A 21,003-nucleotide genomic window follows, 5' to 3' on the forward strand; every position below is an offset into this window, starting at 1 on the left:
AGCTATGTCAAAACTGTCCATACTGTTTACTGCACAATTTTAAAATTTAGACTTCTTAAACCGAAATACTACTCTGTACTGCTTCACCACATTGAACCTTCACTGTTGTTAAAGGCCAAACACAGATCATCTGTTTTTTTCTTCATTTCTGCTGTGTCATTGTGAAATGGTTGCTTGCTGATTTTTTTTCTGTACCATTTGTAGGATTGGAAGCCTACTGCATACAGTGATCCCTAGTACCATTCCTCCTGTGTGTAGTACCGGTGGCTTGTTGTAACCGTTCTTCTCGTGCCACTTTTGAGGAGTGATGTCTTACCCCAATCTAACCAAAGTTTTGTTCCACAAAGATCACTTTTACTTTAGCGCTATTTTCATTCCCAAATTCTCAGAAAGAGGGCAGTGCATCTGATTCCAAACCATGAGGTCAGTCAAATGACAAGAGGTTACGTTTCCAGTTCCAGTAGGCTAGCTCATAGAGAAAAAGTGTAATGCAAATAATGTTCAAACATAATTTTTTATGCTGTTTTAGGAAGAGGAGTGTGGATATGTTCTACCGATTGGGTATTGCTATCTACAGGAATCTTTTCTTTTCCAGTTTTCAGAAGTATAGTGCCACAGCGCGGCCTACCCTGTACTCTAACATGTAGTTATTCTGCTTTTAAAATGTTTATTTTTGTTTACTGTCAATTGCATTGGCCTACCCTTTGAATTATGTAATTCTGTGTCTATCATAACTCAGGATTCTGGATACTTCTTGTCTTTCAAAGTGTATAAGTTTTGGAGTTTGTCAACTGCAGCATGTACAGTGATGACACTATGCCCAATTCCAGAACTGTAAGAAGCATCACCTGTCATTACCAGCAGTCATCAAAAAGGTTGCCAGTTGCTAAAATCAGTTTTGAAGATTGATTTCAAACCACATTGTGCTTCAGTAGCCATTTTCATTGTTGACCATCTTTCTTCCCTGTCCCACAAAGCCTATCCTGGTATTTTTCCAAGTCTCTTTTTTTTTGACGCCTGATAAACTCCAGTTACCAAGTCTAATTTTTTTCTCCCTTGCTTGTTCCAGTGCTCCATATCTAAACGTACGGAATGACTGAAATCATTAGGTTTGCAAGTAGCAGCTGTCCCAGCATAAGAGACTTGTTGGGAAGGTGGGATAGGCTTTTGTGGGTCTAGGAAGGGAGGTTTTTAGTGATCACAGCACTTCTAACCAAAGTTCAGTTACGGTTCTTACTTTTCCTGAACTTCATCTTCAGTGACTGCAAGACTGCAAAATTTGCTGTGTCTCACTGTGGCACCTTTCAGTCCATGAGAGATTACAAATAACAATCATACCAGGTTTTATGGTAAAAGTTAGGACTTCTTACGCACTGGAGTTGGTGTCACCCTTGTACAAAATGCAGTTATGAGCTCCTCTAAGTCTTGCTGGCCTCCAGAAATACGTAACTGCTTTGCTAATCATACATATTGATTGAGCTTTCTCTGGGTTCTGTATTCATCGCCCTCATAAGAACGTACTTAATGAAAAACTTCCTTTTTTGCATCTCAAAGTATAGACCTGTTGCTGATGTTTTTCTAATCCTCTTCAATAAATAAAAAAAAAAAAAATCTATTGAGATACTCAGTTGGATTTCCAACAAAACTAAAATTCTAGACAAATTTGATAGGCATTGCTTTGTCCTAAAATAAGAGTGTTATTGATTAAATTACAAAGAAATTGAGAGTACCATACTTGACATTTCTCTCAATTATGCTGCACAATGTATGTTGACACTTTGACTGAATAACAGAAGTCAGCCCTTTTATGAAGAAGAACATCAAAAGTACCATTTTGTACATCTGTGCATTTTTATTTTAAGCCTTTTTTGGACTCAGGAATTCAATAGAAAACGTTTTAAAGTGTTTTATTCTCTCTCTGTCTGTATTGATTGGACTTTGCAGCATTTGTTTATTTCAATAAGCCCATCTGTCCCTGAAAAATGTACAGCTGTACACCAATGCACGCAGAGCAGACATGCCAGTAATGATTTTAGTTATCCCTATCTTTTTCCCCCTCTCCTATTACTAATTCTAAGCAGGTACAATATCAGTATTGCTCTTTGGCAAGGAATAAACTCATGCATAAAAGTTCACAAACAGAATCATCTGAAAGTCATTAACACTGATTGTGAAACCCAGGAATTCACCTCAGAATACACCTTCTGTTTACTCGGATAACTCAAGAATTACAAATTGCAGAAAAACAAGTATTTTACCTAAAGAGGTATAAATGAACAAAGGCTAGGAAAACTACTGCTCATTTTGAGAATATTAGCCCCCTCCCACTCCCCCATAAAGTTTTGGAATTGTTCCCTGAAGAAACACTAGATCGGCTCAGCCAATACCATTCTCTCAAAATAATCATATGTAATTTTGTTAAATGAAACTGAAAATCCAAAACTTTGTATGAAACATACAAATACATTCTTCAGGATAATACCGTAATACTGAAAATGTAATAGCTGTACAAATGGTTTCGGTACACTTCCTTGGTATCAGCAGCTACTGTTACACAGATTGGTACATCTGTCATTTTCCAGGTCATTTTATGAAACTAAGGGAGCATACTTCAAAGGCTACTGAGTATATGAAATAGATTTTATTGCAAATAATTATTGGAAAGCTATTTACTAGCTGGACTTCAGCTACACGTCTTCCTGTAATATGTTCCTTAAAACTTCCTCAGGGAAAAATTGCTATAGTAATATAACTTTGTTAATCAGGTTCGGTTTATGTTTTCCATGTACAGTGATGGGATGGATATTTGTTTTAAACTCTTAGTATGACTGTCCTTGCATACTAGCTTGCTGTTTCGGGCTTAATCGATGATGCTGGAGAATATCTGAATGAGCTAAATGTTAATTTTTTTCTTCTCTTTTCCTCTTGCTTACTGTGCTTTTGCTTCTTTTTTCTAGATGTTTTTGCTTATTCCTTCTAGTCTGATTTTGCAGTTACAGACTAAGAAGTGGCAAAAGTTCTCAAGATTAACATTCAGGAAAAAAAATAAAATAAAACCTAAGGAGAGCTAAAGGATGCAAGCTGCTTTCTTTACAAGAAAGAAAAGCAGAAGGGTGTCTGGGACAAAGATGGGGGAAGGTTTAATAAGCACACATACAAACCTATATAGTTAATATACTGCATTTTGGATTTATAATTATCTAATTAATATAATATGTATATGTGCACTCGCACATATATGATAAATTAATGTGTCACTTAAAAACCATCTTGATAGCATTATGCTTTGAGAAGAAGAAGAGTATGTATAGCATGCATTAGTAAAGTCATTCATTATTTATTCAGGTTCACTAAGTGAAACTACATGCCAACATATCTGTATTGCCTCCTTAATCTACTAAAATGATTGATCCGTGTTCACTTGTGTAACCGTAGAATCTCTCTCCTGCTAGGTTTTCCTGTTGTCTGTTTCTCTTTATCCAATATAGTGCAGTTCTTATTCTCCCTATATTTAGCGTCTGTTACTAATTTAATCTTTAGATTAATAGTCAATTTATGTTAATCTTCTTTCTTTTTTCCTTGCACTTTTTTATTTTTCTTCCGATGCTTAAAATAGAAGTGGAGCAAAAAGGTAAATAACGTATACAGTCCAAACCCCAGCTCCTTGTTATGTGCCTTATGGATGTTAACCTCTTCCCTTCCCCTCCCCACAACACTCTTATATTATGATAATCAGCAGGATCTCATAAGTACACCTCATAAAGAAGTCGACTGTTTGCAATAAAGTGACTTGGCTGCTTAAAGTAGGTGGCGGGGTATAGTGTCTGAAATACTTGGGCTGGAGGGAAGACTCCCTTGCTTTTTTCTCTCCCTTTCTCTTTGTCTTTCTTTCCCTCTCTTTCTCTCACCCTTGGGTAAATTCTTGTTAATCGAGTGTCATCTTGCCTGGCTTCCAGAACCCTCTCCATAGCATGCCATGGTTACAGGGTTTCCTGGTCTGTTTCATTCATTGCTTTGGTTGTGTTTTGTTTTCTCTGCTCCTAATTGCTTTCTCTATATACCTGTTGATTTGTTTTGTTCCTTTATTTTTAATCGAGGCACCTCCTTTTTCAGCCTCACCACTTCTTAAAGTTCTAAACAAGTCAATGTGATTTTTTTTTTTGACTGAAATGACCTAGCGCACTGCTGCACACCAGTTAAAAGCTCTGGAGCGTTAATGTGTACTCACTAAAAGTCTAAGACGAAAATGCAAGAGTAGCTCTACATTTTCAGCTGTCTGTGTATGCCATTGAGCCTTGGTCTGTACTAGTGAAAACTGTTCCCATCCACTTTCCATACTGGTACAGCAAGAACATGGTAACTTTAAGAAAAGTGGATGATAAAGGGTGATAATTGCATTAATTATAACATAAGGTATAATCTAGTGCCAATTAAATTGATTTTTTTTCTTCCTGACACAGTCATTATGATTTACCTACCTTTTTTTTTCTTTTTTTTTCTTTCTATTATGAGATAGTCTTAATTTGACGTAATTCTTGTCTTACTTCTCTCTATGACTGTTAGTTTTTGTTTGCCCGGGGACGTTGAAAGCAATTGTGGACTCACCGTATTTATATGAAGCTGAACAAAAAGCAGGTGCTTGGTGCAAAGATCCTCTCCAGGCTGCAGATAAAATATACTTCATGCCATGGACTCCATATCGCACCGATACTTTGATAGAATATGCTTCTTTAGAGGACTTCCAAAATGGACGCCAGCAGACAACATATAAACTCCCAAATCGAGTGGATGGTACTGGATTTGTAGTGTATGATGGCGCTGTCTTTTTTAACAAGGAAAGAACTAGGAACATAGTAAAATTCGACTTGAGGACTAGAATTAAGAGTGGAGAGGCCATAATCAATTATGCTAATTACCATGACACTTCTCCATACCGATGGGGAGGAAAGACTGATATTGACTTGGCAGTTGATGAAAATGGCTTATGGGTAATTTATGCTACGGAGCAAAACAATGGGATGATAGTAATTAGCCAGCTGAACCCCTACACCCTGCGTTTCGAAGCCACCTGGGAGACGACATACGACAAACGGGCAGCATCCAATGCTTTCATGATATGTGGTGTCCTGTACGTAGTGCGGTCGGTGTATCAGGACAATGAGAGCGAGACCGGCAAGAACGCCATCGATTACATCTACAACACCAGGTTAAGCAGAGGCGAGCACGTGGATGTTCCTTTCCCCAACCAGTACCAGTACATCGCTGCAGTGGATTACAACCCCAGAGACAACCAGCTGTACGTGTGGAATAACAACTTCATTCTGCGCTATTCTTTGGAGTTTGGCCCACCTGATCCTGCCCAAGGTAAGATTTTTTTTTCTCATTTTTAATCCCCTTGTACTTCCATTCAGATAACTATGTTACGATATCTTTGGTCTTAGGCTTAGCTCTTGGCAGAAAGGCAAGGAGGGGTTGTTTGTCTGCGCTGTGCTGAGCAGTACAGTGTTACACTGGTGCAAGGCAGATTTGCAGCACCTGTGGAGAGAGAGAGAGAATTACTTTATTTGGTTTACAGGCTTGTACTTTTCTTTTCTTCCTTTTTTTTAATGCAAGTGTTTAGCTTTTCTGTGTTTGAGAATGAGTTGGGGAATTATTTATTTTATACCATCAGTCAGTTTGACTTTCTATAGCGAAAGTAAGTTTGAGTTGATTCACACTGAGCCAGAAGCCTGTTCCCATCCGTTCGGTGTTACCTGACTTCTGAATTGATTACAACATATATGCAGACCTTTTAACTTCTTGGCGCCAGCAGTTGAGAGTGATGTGTGCTGGGAGGTCCCGGAGGAGATGTATGGGCTTAATGTGCAATACCAAGCATAAATATTTTTCCGCAGCCCCATTTTCACAGTTTCTAATGCTGGGTTAGGCAAGATTATCTGACCTCTTTTTAGCAGGTTTCTCGGTAAGTCCATTAGAATTGCAATTCAGCTCACTTGAAGTTAGAACAACTACCTAAAAGGAAAGACACTAACTGCCAAAAGAGGAAAGAAAAATGGAGGTCTTTAGGTCTCAGAAATCCCTAAAAATAACATGAACAGGCACAGCCACATATTAATATCTGCAGGGGAGAGTAAATACCAAGAGAAATGCTCCATGGCAGAAGATGCATGCAGTAAGGGACAGAATGTTGATAAGCTGCTTTAGTGATGAAGGTAACACTTCTCTCACCTAACTGGTATGCATGTTTAGCAGCCGTTTTTTCTACTTAAAAAAAGTAGTAATACTGGCTTCTCCACGTGAAAAGTAGCTATCCTGCTTCAGCAAAGCCGATTAATGCACAGCAGTGCAAACCACGTAGTGTGGGCACTACTGTATCAACATATATATAGCTTTTCCTAGGTACAAACATACATAAGATGCAGCAGAACAAGGCAGTTTAGAACCAATACATTAGTGATCTCCAGAGCCAAGTGAAGATCTGTCCAATTTGTCTCCTGCAGACCTCCCTGGAAATACCTGGCCAGGCTCAGGCAGGTTCCAGGTGTTTGGGGAGTGAGCTCCAGCCACGAGGGCAGCCGTCCTGGCAAGCTTTGCTCTCTGTACATCAAGCTCGTCCATTCCTCAGGGAGGCTTTGGGGCTGCTCTTAGCAGAGACATACCCACCTATGTAATTAGAAAAAAATTATAGCTTTCATTTTCATACATTCTCATGCATGTCACTTTTCATTCAGTTTAACTGAGATGAAGATGCATTTTAAATTCTCCAAAGCTTTAATAGTAAGAGGAGAAAATGGAGGTGCAGTCTCTAAGTAGCTTTTGCAGTTCAGGCAGCTGCCATGAATGTGGCAAAAGCTAATCTTTAAATCATTGCATTGAGGGAAAAGTGTTAAGGAAGAGCAGGGAGAGAAGAAAAGGCTTTGTGGAATCCTTCCTTTGCTTTAGTTAAACCACCAAAGGTCTCCAGTAAGACATTTCATAATGTTTTTATTATGAGAGAGTCTCCAAGATCCTAAGTTACAGTACATGTGCTGGCCACGTCCCGTCTAATATCAGAAAGAGATTTGGGCATCCATCAGCACCCTTCATGTTCCTGAGTTCCTTGCTGGCATGCAAGGCAGGGGGAGAAATGGTTTATTCCAATCAGACCTAGACGAGAAGGGGTCCAGGGCACACTGCAGGGTGCTTGCCTCTCATCTGAGCTCTTTGCCCATTCGCCCGTGAAGACAGAGAAGGAATATTTTTTGAGTGATTTATGAGTTTGGGTTTTAAATGCATTATGAAATCAGTAAATATATTTTGATTATGCCCTTTTTAAAATAGAGAAACCATATGAAGACACTAGGTTTATTTGAATATGTCATGCATATATTCACAAAGGGTATTTTTCCTTATATAAAGCCAATACCTAATATTTAAATTTTGTATGGATCTGTACATAGCAGATCTAAGAATATGTTTCAGTTCATTTCCTCTTTTGCCTAAACCAATTGCCTCTAGTTAAAGACTACTAAATTAAAGGAAAAATTACCTAATACAGTTGTCCTTGAGATGTACTGCTATAAAAGCAAGAAGAGATTCTGTACAGTTTCTAACTCTGTATTTTATTTGTATTATATTCTCAGTTCCTCTTTGTTTCAGCATAAAGTCTACATAAATTGAAGATCAATCCTTCTATTGTTACACAGTTAAAGGATCTATGTGTGTAATACACATTTGGATTTTTTTATCTCATATGGAGTTAGATCAGGTTTTCAGCACATTTGATGAAGGGCATTTTTGTGTTTCTTTTGTTCTGGTTTGGTTTGGTTTTTCTGTGGTTGACTCGTATGTCTTAATCATCTACTCAAAGACATAGGTGTTAGGATAACTTTCTTTAAGTCACCTAACACAAGAACCTTCTTTTAGTGTCTTTTGCAATGGTACTTTAATATCAAGTATTTAATGGTGTCACAAGGTCAGTGCCTCAAAATTGGAAGTCATGGCCTTTTCTGTTCGAATGGTTAACTTGGGACTATTGTAGGAAACTCAGCAATCTGTGTTCCCTCTGTTGCCGTGGGAGCAATAATGATATATAGACACACGCTGATTCTTTTTTTTCCCCCATCTATCTGTCTTGGCTATCAGTTCTTGTCTACAACATTACTTCCAAATACCAAGTGCTTCAAAAACAACAGTCTTTCTTCCTACATGAAAGATGAATTTGTCACATTTGAGTCACAGTTTTGAGCTCAAGGGTTTACATTTGCTCCCAGGGCTAAAATCTTGGACTCATCCATGACCCCAAATCTGCCTTTTTTCTCTCTGTTTTTTCTTTCATTTTTAAATGTGTCTATTGAAACCTCTAAAATACCACTATAATTAACCTAATATTGACATTGCCCTTGCTGCAAACCTACGCCATTTTCTCCTTTTGCAACTATCCCTGTTATGTGCTCCACGTATCCTTATTTTCTTAATCTTCAGGAGAACTCTTCAGATTTCTAAAACTGCGGATGCTGCAGCCAGGCTACTGATTTACCCTGGCAGTGGGGTCTGCTGCCCTTAGAACTCCCCCCTTAACCTTGTTCTTCATGTGTTGTTTTTTTCTTCTCCCGTCTCATGGGAATTATAGTACATAGATGTAGAAATGGTTTTCAGAGTTACAGCTGACAAGAACCACTCAGATATTGCAGAAGAGCACATTTTCTAAGATTAAGTCTAAAAATTACATTTAAAAATCAAAACCTTAATTTAGAAATAAAATAAAATATATCAGGCCCTGCAAAAAAAGCCACTGTGAAAAATTCGAAACAAGCCAGAGTTTTTATATCCTTGGTAAATTTAGTGGATATGTCCTGTTGCATTCTTTCTAAAGGAGGTATCCAAGGGACCAAATGAATCCTCACTGAAATAGAAATTTTTAAAGGCATTTTAAGTTAAAAGATCAGAAAGAATGAAGGGAATTTTCCCCCTAAAAAGTGAATATGAGCATTACATTGTAAGGTTTCCTTGGTAACAAAAAGAAGATAAATCCTTTTGTTCTGTGTTGGTGCATTAGGGAGAGATTTCATCTACATTCATCCCAATTTGCGCTAACTGTGCAAACTGTTCAAACTGAAGTTGTCTCCCCTTTTGTACCATGATACCCATCATTAAGTTTTATTGGATCACTGCAGGAAAATATGGATGTTGTGAGTGTGGACAGAACAGAAACTCGGAGAGTACTATCACCAAGGGCTTGAAATAATAGGAAACTAGTGCAACTAAATCTTTATAACACCAAGAATCTACGACAAAGTCACGCAGCAAATTGTTAAGTAAATTAGATCTTTACTACTATTTCAAATCTGATGTACTACAGATTGATTAAACAGTGGTTGTACAAGTAAAGACAGTATAATGGGGACCAGATAGCACATTTCTTGATCACAGGTATTTTGCTAATTTTGTGGCGTATTTGTTACCATTTTCAGGGCGTAAATTTATAAATGGCTGTGTAAACATTTCACTTTCAACTAAATGGGATTTGGCAGGGTCAATAGAGTACTGGCTAGCATAATAGCTGGAACCTATAGGTAATTAGGTGAGTCTTAGTGACTTCCCTGCCATTCACTGAAGCGTGAAAACAGACACACAGCGGTAATAAGCAGAAGGCAGGGAAATCTGGATTTGCACAGCTTTCTGATCTCCATTGCTTTACGCGGCAGCTCAGTGTGTGACACCTTTTGAAAATGAAGGCGGGCACATAGATTTTCACATGTCCGAATACATTGAAATACCTGACCTATAAGGGCATACGTTTAACTGAAAAATCCATGCAGCTGATTTCTAAAATTACCTAGATGCCAGAGATGAAAGTGGAACCATTAATATTTTCAGAAGTGGCACATCATCTGGTCATTTCAACACAATTTAAATCTAAGGTCAGAGTTGTATTTCGGGTGGGGAATTTTTTGTTTTGGCTTGATTTGTTTTTTTTTTTAAATATATTTTATGCCTGCTTAGAATAGAAACCTGTTGGCAAAGAATACTAGATAGCTTTTGTGCCTTCTCTAAATCTACTCTTCACTGTCATTTGGGGAACCAAAGTTACTATTCCCCTGCTGTCCTAGGCAATTGTGTTATGTTTTTTATAGACATCACACTGTTAAACAGGTGTTAAGTTTTACTCCAGTGATGTCTTCATTTTTAGAAACAGATAGTATGTATAACTGTTTAAATCAGCTGTTAGGAACTGCATGAAACAAATGTAAATTAATTACCCTCAACTTGAGTCTTTGAATTTACTTCCTATTGCTCTTTTCTTTTTTTTTTTTAATTTTATGAAGACTGTCTTCAGCTGATAATGAGACACACCTATTCTTAAAAAAAAGGAAGAAGGCAGAAGAGGTTTTGGTTTTCTCCTCGGCCTGTTAAGCCTAGTCAAAAAGTCCAAAATAGAATCTCACATTGTAAAAGCGGCTTTTTTGGCATTGGACAAAAATTACATATCTTCAGCCTTGTAGAGGCTCACCCCTGCTGCTTGGAACAATAGGTTAATAACCTCAACATGGAGTTTGTTCTTCTTCTTAGTTGCAGCATATTAATCATCACTGCAATTATCTTACATTGGTAAAGCGCTCCGCAAGGCAGTGCATGGGAGCTGGCGGATGCCATCACCCTCAGCTTTCAGAACCAGACACATCAGGTGGTGACAGCTATCGTGTGTCTTCTTGCAGCTCAGGAGAATGGCCTTGCAGATTAAGTTCCCCACCAGGTCATTAAAAACAAAATGATCTGCCTTCTAAAAGGTAGATGTATTCCTTAAAGTGATGTGTTCGGTCATTTCTTCTTTTTTCAACCTTCTTCTTTCCCAGACTTCCAGCACTGTCTGAAGTTTCATGGTACATTCTTAAATATACTGACTTCTCCTTTTTTTAAATTTAATTCAAGAGAAAATCTCTTAGAAATGATCTGTATTTTTTTTTCAGTTTTGTGAGACAGGTGAAGTCTTTCTCCTAAAATGTGAGATTATAAATATATTTCTAAAGTATGTACTACTAAGCTATGCAGGTCATTTTTGAATCATAGGTGATACGCTTTGAAATTGATTTTAATGGATAGCATTAAAATTGTTCTACCTAAAGTTGCATAATGGCAGCAGGATATTTTAGCTCAGGGCGCAGCACAAAATATGTTCTGAAAATTGTTACCTCACTACTGAACTTCAGAGAGTTGTTATGAATTCTTACAGTGAGATTTTACTCCTGAGACAAAGCTACCCTAAACATTATAGGTTTTGAGTAGTAATTGCAATAATGCTAATACACATTTCAGTGATTAAATATGTACTAATTAGCACAATGTGTTAGGGGATGGATAATAATAATTGGTTGTCCCCTGCAACATTCTCCGTCCCCACCAGTTCCCCATTCCCCAGGACCTGATTCAGCAGGCGTTGCCTGACACTTCTGCAAGTGATTGCAAATGCTTTTGACAAATGTTAATTGGGAAAGCACTAGAAGGCTGGATGCATTGTAATCAAAAGAAAATTACAGCAGTTTCACAAGATGTCAGGCAAGAACTTGCAGAACAGATCCGGGGATTTCAGTAGGTTTCATAGTAGCTGGCTACGCCACGAGTTCAGCACAATTACACAGACTGTATTCAAGCAGGCAAGAATGAGACTGAAGGGAAGACAGCCTCTGAAGAAGTTTCTCGTTTGTGAGCAAGAGAGGGGTGAAAAGCACATCTTTGCCTTTAGTCTTTAAAAACAGATCGTGATGTTCAAAAACTCCACTCTAAACTCATGTGAAAATAAAAAGATAAATTCATATTTGAGCCTCCTAATATATTACAACTGAAATATAATTGAAAAAGGATTTTGAAATAATTATCTGCCAAACTACTGAAAGTTAATCTTATTCAAAACACTAACTTAAAAAACATCTGCTGAAAGAAAGTGAGGCAGCTCTTCTTTTGTTTTTTGTTCATGATTTAATTTAGAGAAGATGCATTGTCCAGTAAGTCAGAGTTCAAGGGCCTAGCAGAAGAAAAAAAGAAAGAAAAAAGCCACTTTATCCACTGAAGTTAATCCTAAAATTAGCTTCATTTATCTCTGCATCAGTTAGGATTTAAAAAATACTTGATACGAGCTTATTTATTCTCAGCACAAGGATCTCTGCTTTTATGTGCCTGTAAAGCACTGTGAACACTAATGAAGATTTGGAAGTAACTAATGATAACTGTTTCCGTTACATTGCTCACTTGCATTGTTTCAACGGTTGCTCAATATACATTTGGAGGTGATAAACAGGAATTCCGGACTGTTATCTCCACTAGCATTAACTAGTATTATCTCTCCAAAGCCTCAGAACTGTGGCATGGCTCGGGCTGTACCTGAGCAGCTCCAGCGATGCATTCCCGACGTGGGTCAGTGGAGTGAGCAGCTGCAAGTCCCAGGCAGAAGTGGTTTGCCCTAAGCCGATCATAGTGTTTCATAAAAGATTAAACTAGGTACTTGCCACTGGCTTGAACGAGTTGTGTCTTCATACCTGCTTTATCAAAAAACGATGTTAAGGCCTGAAACGTTCAAACACAAGAACACCACGTACATGCTAGGCGCTGCTTCTGTTTGGAGCTAATCGGGCATGCTGCAGCTCTCTCAAGCAGAATGACTGCCGGGTAGGAAGATGTTACGGTAATTATTTTCCTGGAAGGTGTGTAGTGGGTGACTTGAAGTTTTGGGGTCTGTTTTTTTAAAATGGTCTTGTTAGTTACAGCCCACTGCCTTTGTTGTTAAAGCTGGACCACATTGTTTATGGCATGCTGATTCAAATGATTCTGTCTATTGAGTTATTCCTTCTGCAAAAGTGATTAAGTAATCTTTAATTGCTTTGAGCATGTTTGTTATATACTGATAACTCACTAGTACTGCCTTTCAGCCTTTAGAAATGTAACTGTCAATTTTTATTATGGAAGAGATTATTTGGAGAATGTGCTGAAACATCATACTGGTATGAGCTGGGAGTAAAAAAAAAGAACAAAACCAAAAAACCAGTCAAAGTTACTTCTTAAGCACCCAGGATAGCAATAAGAGTAATATTAAGATAAAGGAAAGGAGACACCAGAGAATCCTTTAAAACTGTATAAATAACCTTTAAAGAACTTCTTATTTTATAATTCTGAAGTCATTTACTTTATTACTACTCTAATTTTCTCTGTGCAGTGCCTACCACAGCAGTGACAATAACTTCTTCAGCAGAGCTATACAAAACCACAGTGTCAACCACTAGCACTACATCTCAGAAAGGTCCCATAAGCACAACATTAGCTGGAGGAACAAAGGAAGGAAGCAGAGGACCCAAGCCACCGCCACCCGTTTCCACAACCAAAATTCCTCCTGTGACAAGTTTTTTCCCTTTGCCAGAGAGATTCTGTGAACCGACTGAGGCCAGGGGGATTAGCTGGCCTCAGACACAAAGGGGAATGATGGTTGAACGCCCTTGCCCCAAAGGAACACGAGGTATTGCCTTTAAAAATATATCTTGATTTCAAGCAGACATTTCAAAAGCAATGTGCCGCTCTTTCATGGTGAACTTTTGTTTTAATCTCAAGCTGTCTGTCACATGGCTTTTTGTTACTTGGAGAATGCAGTATCTACAGGCAATGGTCAAGTTTTAGTCTGCAAATGGCATTTGAGCGTAGCTGCAGAATTACCTTGCACATGCGCTTTTGAGAATCCAGGTCAAATTTTAGGGCTTTGCTTGAGGACTGTTGTGAAATATGCTTACAGCTGCCTTCCTCATTATGAGCTCCCTTCTGGATGAGCTCCAGGAAAAATCAAGGGCTTTTTGTTTGTTTGCAGAAAACGTCTGGTACTTTTCACTGACTTTTTTATTGCAGTTTGTAATCTACATTATTTCCTTACGTTTTTGTCAATTATTGTCAACTACTGCCATTAGCGGCATTCAGAATTTAACATTGCTTAGGAGCACAGTGTAGCCGATTTCCTGAATGCATGCAGAAAAATGGTTTCCATTTCACTGTAGTTTTCTACATCTGTTGTAGGAACTGCCTCGTATCTCTGCGTGGTCTTAACAGGAGCGTGGAACCCCAAAGGCCCTGATCTTAGCAATTGCACCTCACACTGGGTAAATCAGCTGGCTCAGAAGGTTGGTTGAAACCTTTTAATCTGGTGTACGCTGGTGATTAAGGATTTTAACTCTGAGCATTAATAATTCAGTTTGTTGAAGCCATCTTTATTACTCTGTGTTCATTTAAAGTAGAAGGAGTTATGTGTACTTTGTGTGCAATGCACTGGCCAACAGTTAGGTTCATATGTGTGTTTTGGTACGCTCTCCCTCTAAGTTCTTGTATTGAATCTGTGAATGCGTGTTTTCATCGCTATTTAAAGCAAAGTAGCTTTGTTAGTGTTCAAGAAACAAAAGCTATATTTGCTTAATAAAAGAAATACTATAAATCACGCAGCAAAAACTGTGGTATACAGCAAGGTTTTTTGGTTCAGGAAAAATTATACTGTAATAAATAGATTTTTGTCTGAGTGCATTAGTAACAGTACGATTAGAGTGCAGAGCCACTTTCTGTGTTTTCCCTCCCTACTTACTAAGTTTATGAAAACTGGATAATTTGTTGTCAGTACCAGGCTACTTGACTTTCAAATGCCTCAAGCACTAGTATGAACAAATAGATTTCTTACTGTCTGATAATGGCAGTAAAATAAAAGTGAGGATGAATAGAAGATCTAGCCCAAAAGTCCCAGTCTGATTTCTGGTTTTGATGGCTGTTAAGAACTGCTTTTGTGTGTCACGGATCTAAGAACCTTTAATCTTCTGAGATAAAGAGGACGTTATTGGTCTCAATTAGTTGCAGATTTCAATGTATGTGCAAATGGTTATTTCACCACAACAAAGGTACACAGGGAATTGGAATTAGGAGCCACAAGCAGAACAAGGGACCCTGCTGAGATAATATAAATTGTCATTTCAGATCAGAAGTGGAGAAAATGCTGCTAGTCTGGCCAACGAACTGGCTAAACACACCAAAGGACCGGTCTTCGCTGGCGATGTTAGTTCATCAGTGAGGCTGATGGAGCAGCTCGTGGACATTTTAGATGCTCAACTGCAGGAATTGCGGCCCAGTGAAAAAGACTCTGCTGGAAGGAGTTATAACAAGGTACACACCTCCCATCATCTTGCCCTGCTGGGATAACCATTGCCCTTGTTTTTTTTATTTTTTTCCTTTCAGAAATACTAATCTATACTTTGTTCCTGCGTGCTTATAGTTCTGGAATAAACATGTAAGAGAAAACAGCAGTAAATACACAGCAGAAAGTTGCAATTACCTTCTTTAGAGAATAAGATATAATTCACAATAGCTGACTGGTCCTAAAATACATAGCTGTGTTCCTTATTAAAATCTGGAATGTGTTATAACTAGTGTGAGGGAAATGGGCATTAGCTCTCAGAAATTCTGTAACAAATCAGCATGTTTATCCAGTGATCCTTTTAACCCTGAACATGTAATAAAATCAGTGGGATTCTGCGTAGGTGCAGGGTTTTATTTTAATCTGACTTCCTGCAGAATAATAGCACTTTCTTAGCCTTTTAAAGATGCCAACATCACTTATAACTGATCTTCATAAAAATGCCTTAATACGCATATCTAAAACACAAATAAGTGTTTTCTCCGGAATGATGTTCAGAGAAACATTTCAGAGAAAACTTATGTCTTTGTGGTTTAAATACAAGTCACAAATGTTACTACCGGTCCTCTTTTTCTCAGAGGAAATGCTTTACTCTCGGCCTCTTCCTTGCATCAGCTTAGTCAACAAGCTACAAACAAAACATTTTTTCAGCCTCCTTTAGAGAGAGAGTTCCATGCACTCCTCTCTTATTTTGGCAATAGTTTTATTTACAATCCCTAGCTGCCCTTGAAACAGTTTTTCCAGAGACAGATCAAGTGCCCACACAGGGATTTTCTCCTTTGACCTTTTCACACAAATCCCACCATTTGGGCAAAGATATCTGCGCACCTGTATAAAGGCTGGGGAAAACCGTTTCCTGTGTGATGTTTTTTTATAGTCTTTGCTGGACAGAAACTAGATTCATGTCCAGGCTATAGTTCAAATTCGGGATTTGAAACACCAGACTAATTTTTTTATATTTCTGAAGCTTTCCAGAATGTGTCTAACTTCTGATTTTCTTTTTTCTTACTAAAAAGCTCCAAAAACGAGAGAAGACATGCAGGGCTTACCTTAAGGTATCTCTCCTGTGCTGTCACCCTGCTTTCTCCCTGCTTCAGCAACCTGCCACGCTTTATCATCTTGCTGCATGATCCTATGTATTTCAGTCTTTGATAAATGTGTATTGTGCCCCATATCAACTGTACAAATGTTGGCTTTGCACAGGTATAATACTCAGAAAAAAACATTAAAAGATCAAAGTTTATACCTCTTTTACCTTGACTTGTTCAAAACCAAAAGAGCAGAAATAGTTATTATGTGAATTGGAAGTAACATCTCTCTCATAATACAACTTTGGGTAGAGGAAAAAGCTGGCAACTTAACAGAAATTACTTCATCTTGGTAGTATTTTATATCAAAGACTGTTTAGAGTTAATTTGCTTGCATGAAAAATGTACATTATATAGCCTGCTTTGTTCTTTGTGTATTCTTATACCTAGTAAAATCATCCTTTCTTACAGTTTTAAGAGTTGTTACAAAGGCCAGATTCAGTGACTTCAGGATAAAATGTAAAGACAAACATTTCTCTAACTTTACTAGTAAAATGTGTGCCACGTCCCATTAACCAGGTTATACGGAAGGCATGTAACACATTGCTACCTGATTTTCAGTTCTTTCATCTGCTGTAGAATGGTTGTCTGTAGTGGCCAGTTCCTGCTCTGCAGTACAATGCTGGTAATGCCACCTCGTGCCTGTGAAGAAGAGAAAAAAGCCCTAGAACAGATTGTGTCTGGCTCTGAAAAATTCTATTGCACATTTTTTCAAAGTTTCTTTTAAAATACTGATTTTTACTCCTACCCTCTGAGATAAAATGTAAGAATAATTTTTGAAAAGAACTTCGAAATACTTTACAACATAATAAAATAATTCAGACTCTTACTGAAGAGACATTTCTCTGTACAGGGTGCTTCTGTCTTTTATCCTGCAGCCCAGGAAGTGGATGGGAGATACCCAGTTATGCAAAAATTTGACAAAAAGAGACAAGATCTGGAGAGAAATTAACTTCTCAAATAATAATAATTGTAATAGGTTTTTATTGGAAAATACTTTTTAATAGTAAAGGGAAATCCAGCAGATATGGTTTGAGTAGACTGAGTTTTCATACTTAATTTTCAATAGTAAACATGAATGTGAGAAGAGTAGTAATGGGGTTGCTGCGACAGCTGCGTCACAGGGGCCGCGTGGTCTTCCCACCGCCCGCTCGCCTCTGTCTGAGAGGAGAGGACGCCTCAGAAATACTGCTGAGCAGGCGATCCTTTTCCACAGGAAAAATGGAGAGTTAGGTTATCCTGTAATAAATAAAAAGCGTTTCATATTAATGAATGCATATCGTCAGCGCTATACGGAGATACACAAGAAACCGTAGCACAACCTTAATTTCCGACCGGTGTCATTTTCTGTAGGTCTCAAATGGGCTTCTCTGCTTAGATAAGACTAATAAACCTCTTGAAATTACAAATCAAAAGCTGACTTACACTATGCAAATGAAGCAAGTTCCCAGTTTGTGACAGAGGATTCATTTGTACCTCAGATTAGAGGCTCCAATCTGTATTTCTTGGTGACTAATGAATCTGGCCTCTGCAGACCAATTTCTGTTCCACTCTAGTTAATGGCTGCAGCAGTATCAGTGCGAGCATTTTGACTATTCTGTCTCCCATTAGAGAAAGAAAAAAGGCTTTAATGCCACTTCGAAGTATCTTCCACCTGCCAGGAAGGTCGTGGTGGCTCACAGTGCAGACAGAAAGAGGATATTAAAATGGATTAGGCTAATTAATCTTGCTCTGACAATAGCCTTGACCAACTTTTCCTATTCGTTTATTTGCACAATATAGTATTCCAGACTGACATCTTTCTGTTTGTACAATGTGTTCTGTTTCCATTCCCCAATGCTTTTAAATTGATCAAACAAATTACATATATGCTTAATGACACATTATGACTAGGTAAATGGGACAGAGTAAACAGGGTGTTTCAGCAATGCATGGCGTACTCAATGCACAGCATACTCAATGCACAGCTACATTATGCATTAATGTAAGAGCCTGCCTTCAATTGATTAACTGATTACTCTGATTGATTGGATTATTTTGTAAAAATAATGTAATCATGTCGCTGAATTCTTCTTCTTCCTTATTTACTGTTACTTTATATGCAGCTTAATGAACCTTAAAACATGATGATAAGAGTTGTTACAAGAAAGACTTTTTAAAATGGCAACTCTATTCAGTTTTACAGTTTTGCCTTCACTGATAACAGGGACAGTCAGTGGACATCTTGTTTGCTCTATTGATTTCCTTTTTTAACTGACCTTTGTGCAGGAATGGGAGTTAGTAATCTTTTTAAGTACCTATGAACAGGTACAGGAATAGGAGGGGGAGTGAGAGTGGCCCAGGCTAATTTATATCCACTGAGTCAGCTTCATTTAATGCCTCCTGTAATAAAGAAGGCAGTTTGTCATAGACAAGTAGTTTATAGTGCTATGGCTGCATGAGTTGGGCTAAGTTTCCAGAAGAGAATTATTGTCATTTTAGCCTAAACTGCAGAACGCCAATTTTGGCATTAGTATTTTTAAATAGAAGTTATACATTTTGACGTTGACTTTAAGATGAAAGCTTCAGGCAAAACTTCGGGCTTTTATTTTTACATTTTTCAGCACATTAATAAGACCGTCTTTATATCTGACACGAGACGAGTCAAATCTGCATGTTTACCACTTAGAGACCACACAATGCTAGTGGCTAACTGCACTTCTATTAATGCTAATCCAGCGAGAGGATGGAAAATATTTTTATGTTGAAAATAGTTTTCCAGTGCCATTAAATCACAGTAAATGATTCTGACAGTTAAGTGTTATAATTGTCACCAGATAACGCTGGAAATTTTCCCCAGCTGCCTAGGCAATCAGACCTAATGATAGTTTTCTAATGAATGCAGGCAATTGTGGATACAGTGGACAACCTGCTCAGGCCTGAAGCTCTGGAGTCCTGGAAGGACATGAATTCTTCAGAACAAGCCCATGCAGCCACAATGCTACTTGATACGTTAGAAGAAGGGGCTTTTGTCTTGGCTGATAATCTCTTAGAACCAACTAGAGTCTCAATGCCCACAGAAAATATCGGTGAGTAAATTTCTTTTCAAGCATAATTTGAAGTGCTGTGCATTGCTTTATGCAAAATCAGGAAAAAATATTCCACATAACGACATACTGCTTGAAAGCTGAGCTGCACAACATTTGGTGGAAAGGTAAATGCTCCTAAGCAGGGGAGACACGCTTTTCTTGTTTAGTTCTTTGAAATTAGCATTCTTCTTTAGTGTCATTAATACAGTGTAAAATGGAAAGTAGTTGATGTTGCAAAGTTGGTTTACCACTGAAAAATCATTAGCAGAACGTATGGATATGAAGAGTGCTTAAATGGCAGAGTATGGATTTTTTGAGGTAACTGCTTTCTGTAGAGCTGCAGAAATGCTTTCCTGTTATATATAAACTGTTCCTAATGAATTTAAATTACTTTTTTGCAGTGTACTTTGCCAGTTAAATATTTAGGCACTCAGAACATAGGCCAAATGTTTATATTAAACATGACTGCCTTCAGGTAAAAATGTGTTCAGTGAACTACATCTCCCATAATGCAGAATAGCTATGCTTCAGAGACTGCAAAATAGCTGAAGATAGTTGGAGCATAATTTGGAATTTAAGTGGTGACAGAGAAATGAAGGGGTTTGGTATTAGAGATGTGCAAATATTGGTACGTGGGATGTGTTAAAGCAAAAACCATTGCTATGCATAAAATTAAAATTCCTTCATCTTATTACAGAGATTAATGTAGTCTCAGTGAGGTACAAGGAAGCTGAAAGTCTGCTAGTTTGAGGGGTACCGAGATGGAGACTTGGAATAGACTGCAGAAATGAGACTTTTCACGTTTCAGTGTTTGCATATTTGTAACTGTAGAAGATGATTCTGCCTAGTTTTTAATTTGAGTAGGAAGATACTGGGAAAGGATGGGGAAAGATATTACAGTACGTTATCAATGTAACTGCACCAGTTGTTTCTGAAGGAATGTGGGTAGAATCACAGAAAATCTCTCTCAGGATGTACACGAGCAGTTCCATGGAGCTCAGTAGACTGTCTGAACATCACTTCTTGTGATAAGCTGTCTTCAAGTCATAGTTAGTAACACATTACTGATGCCATGCAAGACTGAATTCCCAGCGCACATACATATGTGTAGCTTAGAGAAAGATAAATCATTCCCTAATTTCATACCTTTTGTCAGTCTATAGTTAGACCAGTTTAATATAATGCAGATACTTGTTGCATTATATTGTTGATACAATACAAATTGACCACTCTGACCTATATGATTTTACATCTCTAAAGGAATCCAGCCTTCGATGGTAATCCCATGAAAGCTTCTCAATATACAATGTGTTATAAAATTAAAATTTAAGTAAGGCTGAGTGGCATCTAAGTTTTCAATTTAAATATTTTTTAGCAGAACCAATGAAATGGTTTCCTATCAACCTTTATACAGAATTAGATTTAGGAAAAAAATTAGAAATTTTTTTTAGATACGAATACTGGTTTAGCTAAATACACGGCATAAGTATACTTAGGTATTCATTTGCTGACTGTTTTCAAAACTCATTATATCTAAATCAATACTTAAAGTTCTAAATTTGTTAGCACAGGATACTGCATAGACGTTAGGAGCTTCAAAATTAACATTTCTCTGCAACATGTGTGTGTGGTATTTTTAAGTGGATGTTTTAGGGGCCCACAT

At 37.8% G+C, this 21,003-nt stretch overlaps 1 protein-coding gene across 8 annotated transcripts in view; it reads left to right on the forward strand.

Annotated features, from left to right (window-relative positions):
* The window catches only part of ADGRL2 (adhesion G protein-coupled receptor L2), a 163,249-nt gene that overhangs the window by 112,486 nt on the left and 29,760 nt on the right, over positions 1-21,003 (forward strand). For 6 of the 8 annotated variants that reach the window (XM_072867125.1, XM_072867122.1, XM_072867123.1 and 3 more), the window contains exons 5-10: positions 4,564-5,364; positions 13,187-13,483; positions 14,029-14,132; positions 14,968-15,153; positions 16,201-16,239; positions 19,157-19,340. In XM_072867125.1, coding sequence (XP_072723226.1) covers positions 4,564-5,364; positions 13,187-13,483; positions 14,029-14,132; positions 14,968-15,153; positions 16,201-16,239; positions 19,157-19,340 — 1,611 coding nt within the window. The remainder of the gene's footprint in view (positions 1-4,563; positions 5,365-13,186; positions 13,484-14,028; positions 14,133-14,967; positions 15,154-16,200; positions 16,240-19,156; positions 19,341-21,003) is intronic. The other 2 variants (XM_072867124.1, XM_072867121.1) reach the window with 1 other exon arrangement.

The sequence above is a fragment of the Ciconia boyciana genome, chromosome 7 (assembly GCF_034638445.1).
Source record: "Ciconia boyciana chromosome 7, ASM3463844v1, whole genome shotgun sequence".
NCBI classification, from domain to species: Eukaryota; Metazoa; Chordata; class Aves; order Ciconiiformes; family Ciconiidae; genus Ciconia; species Ciconia boyciana.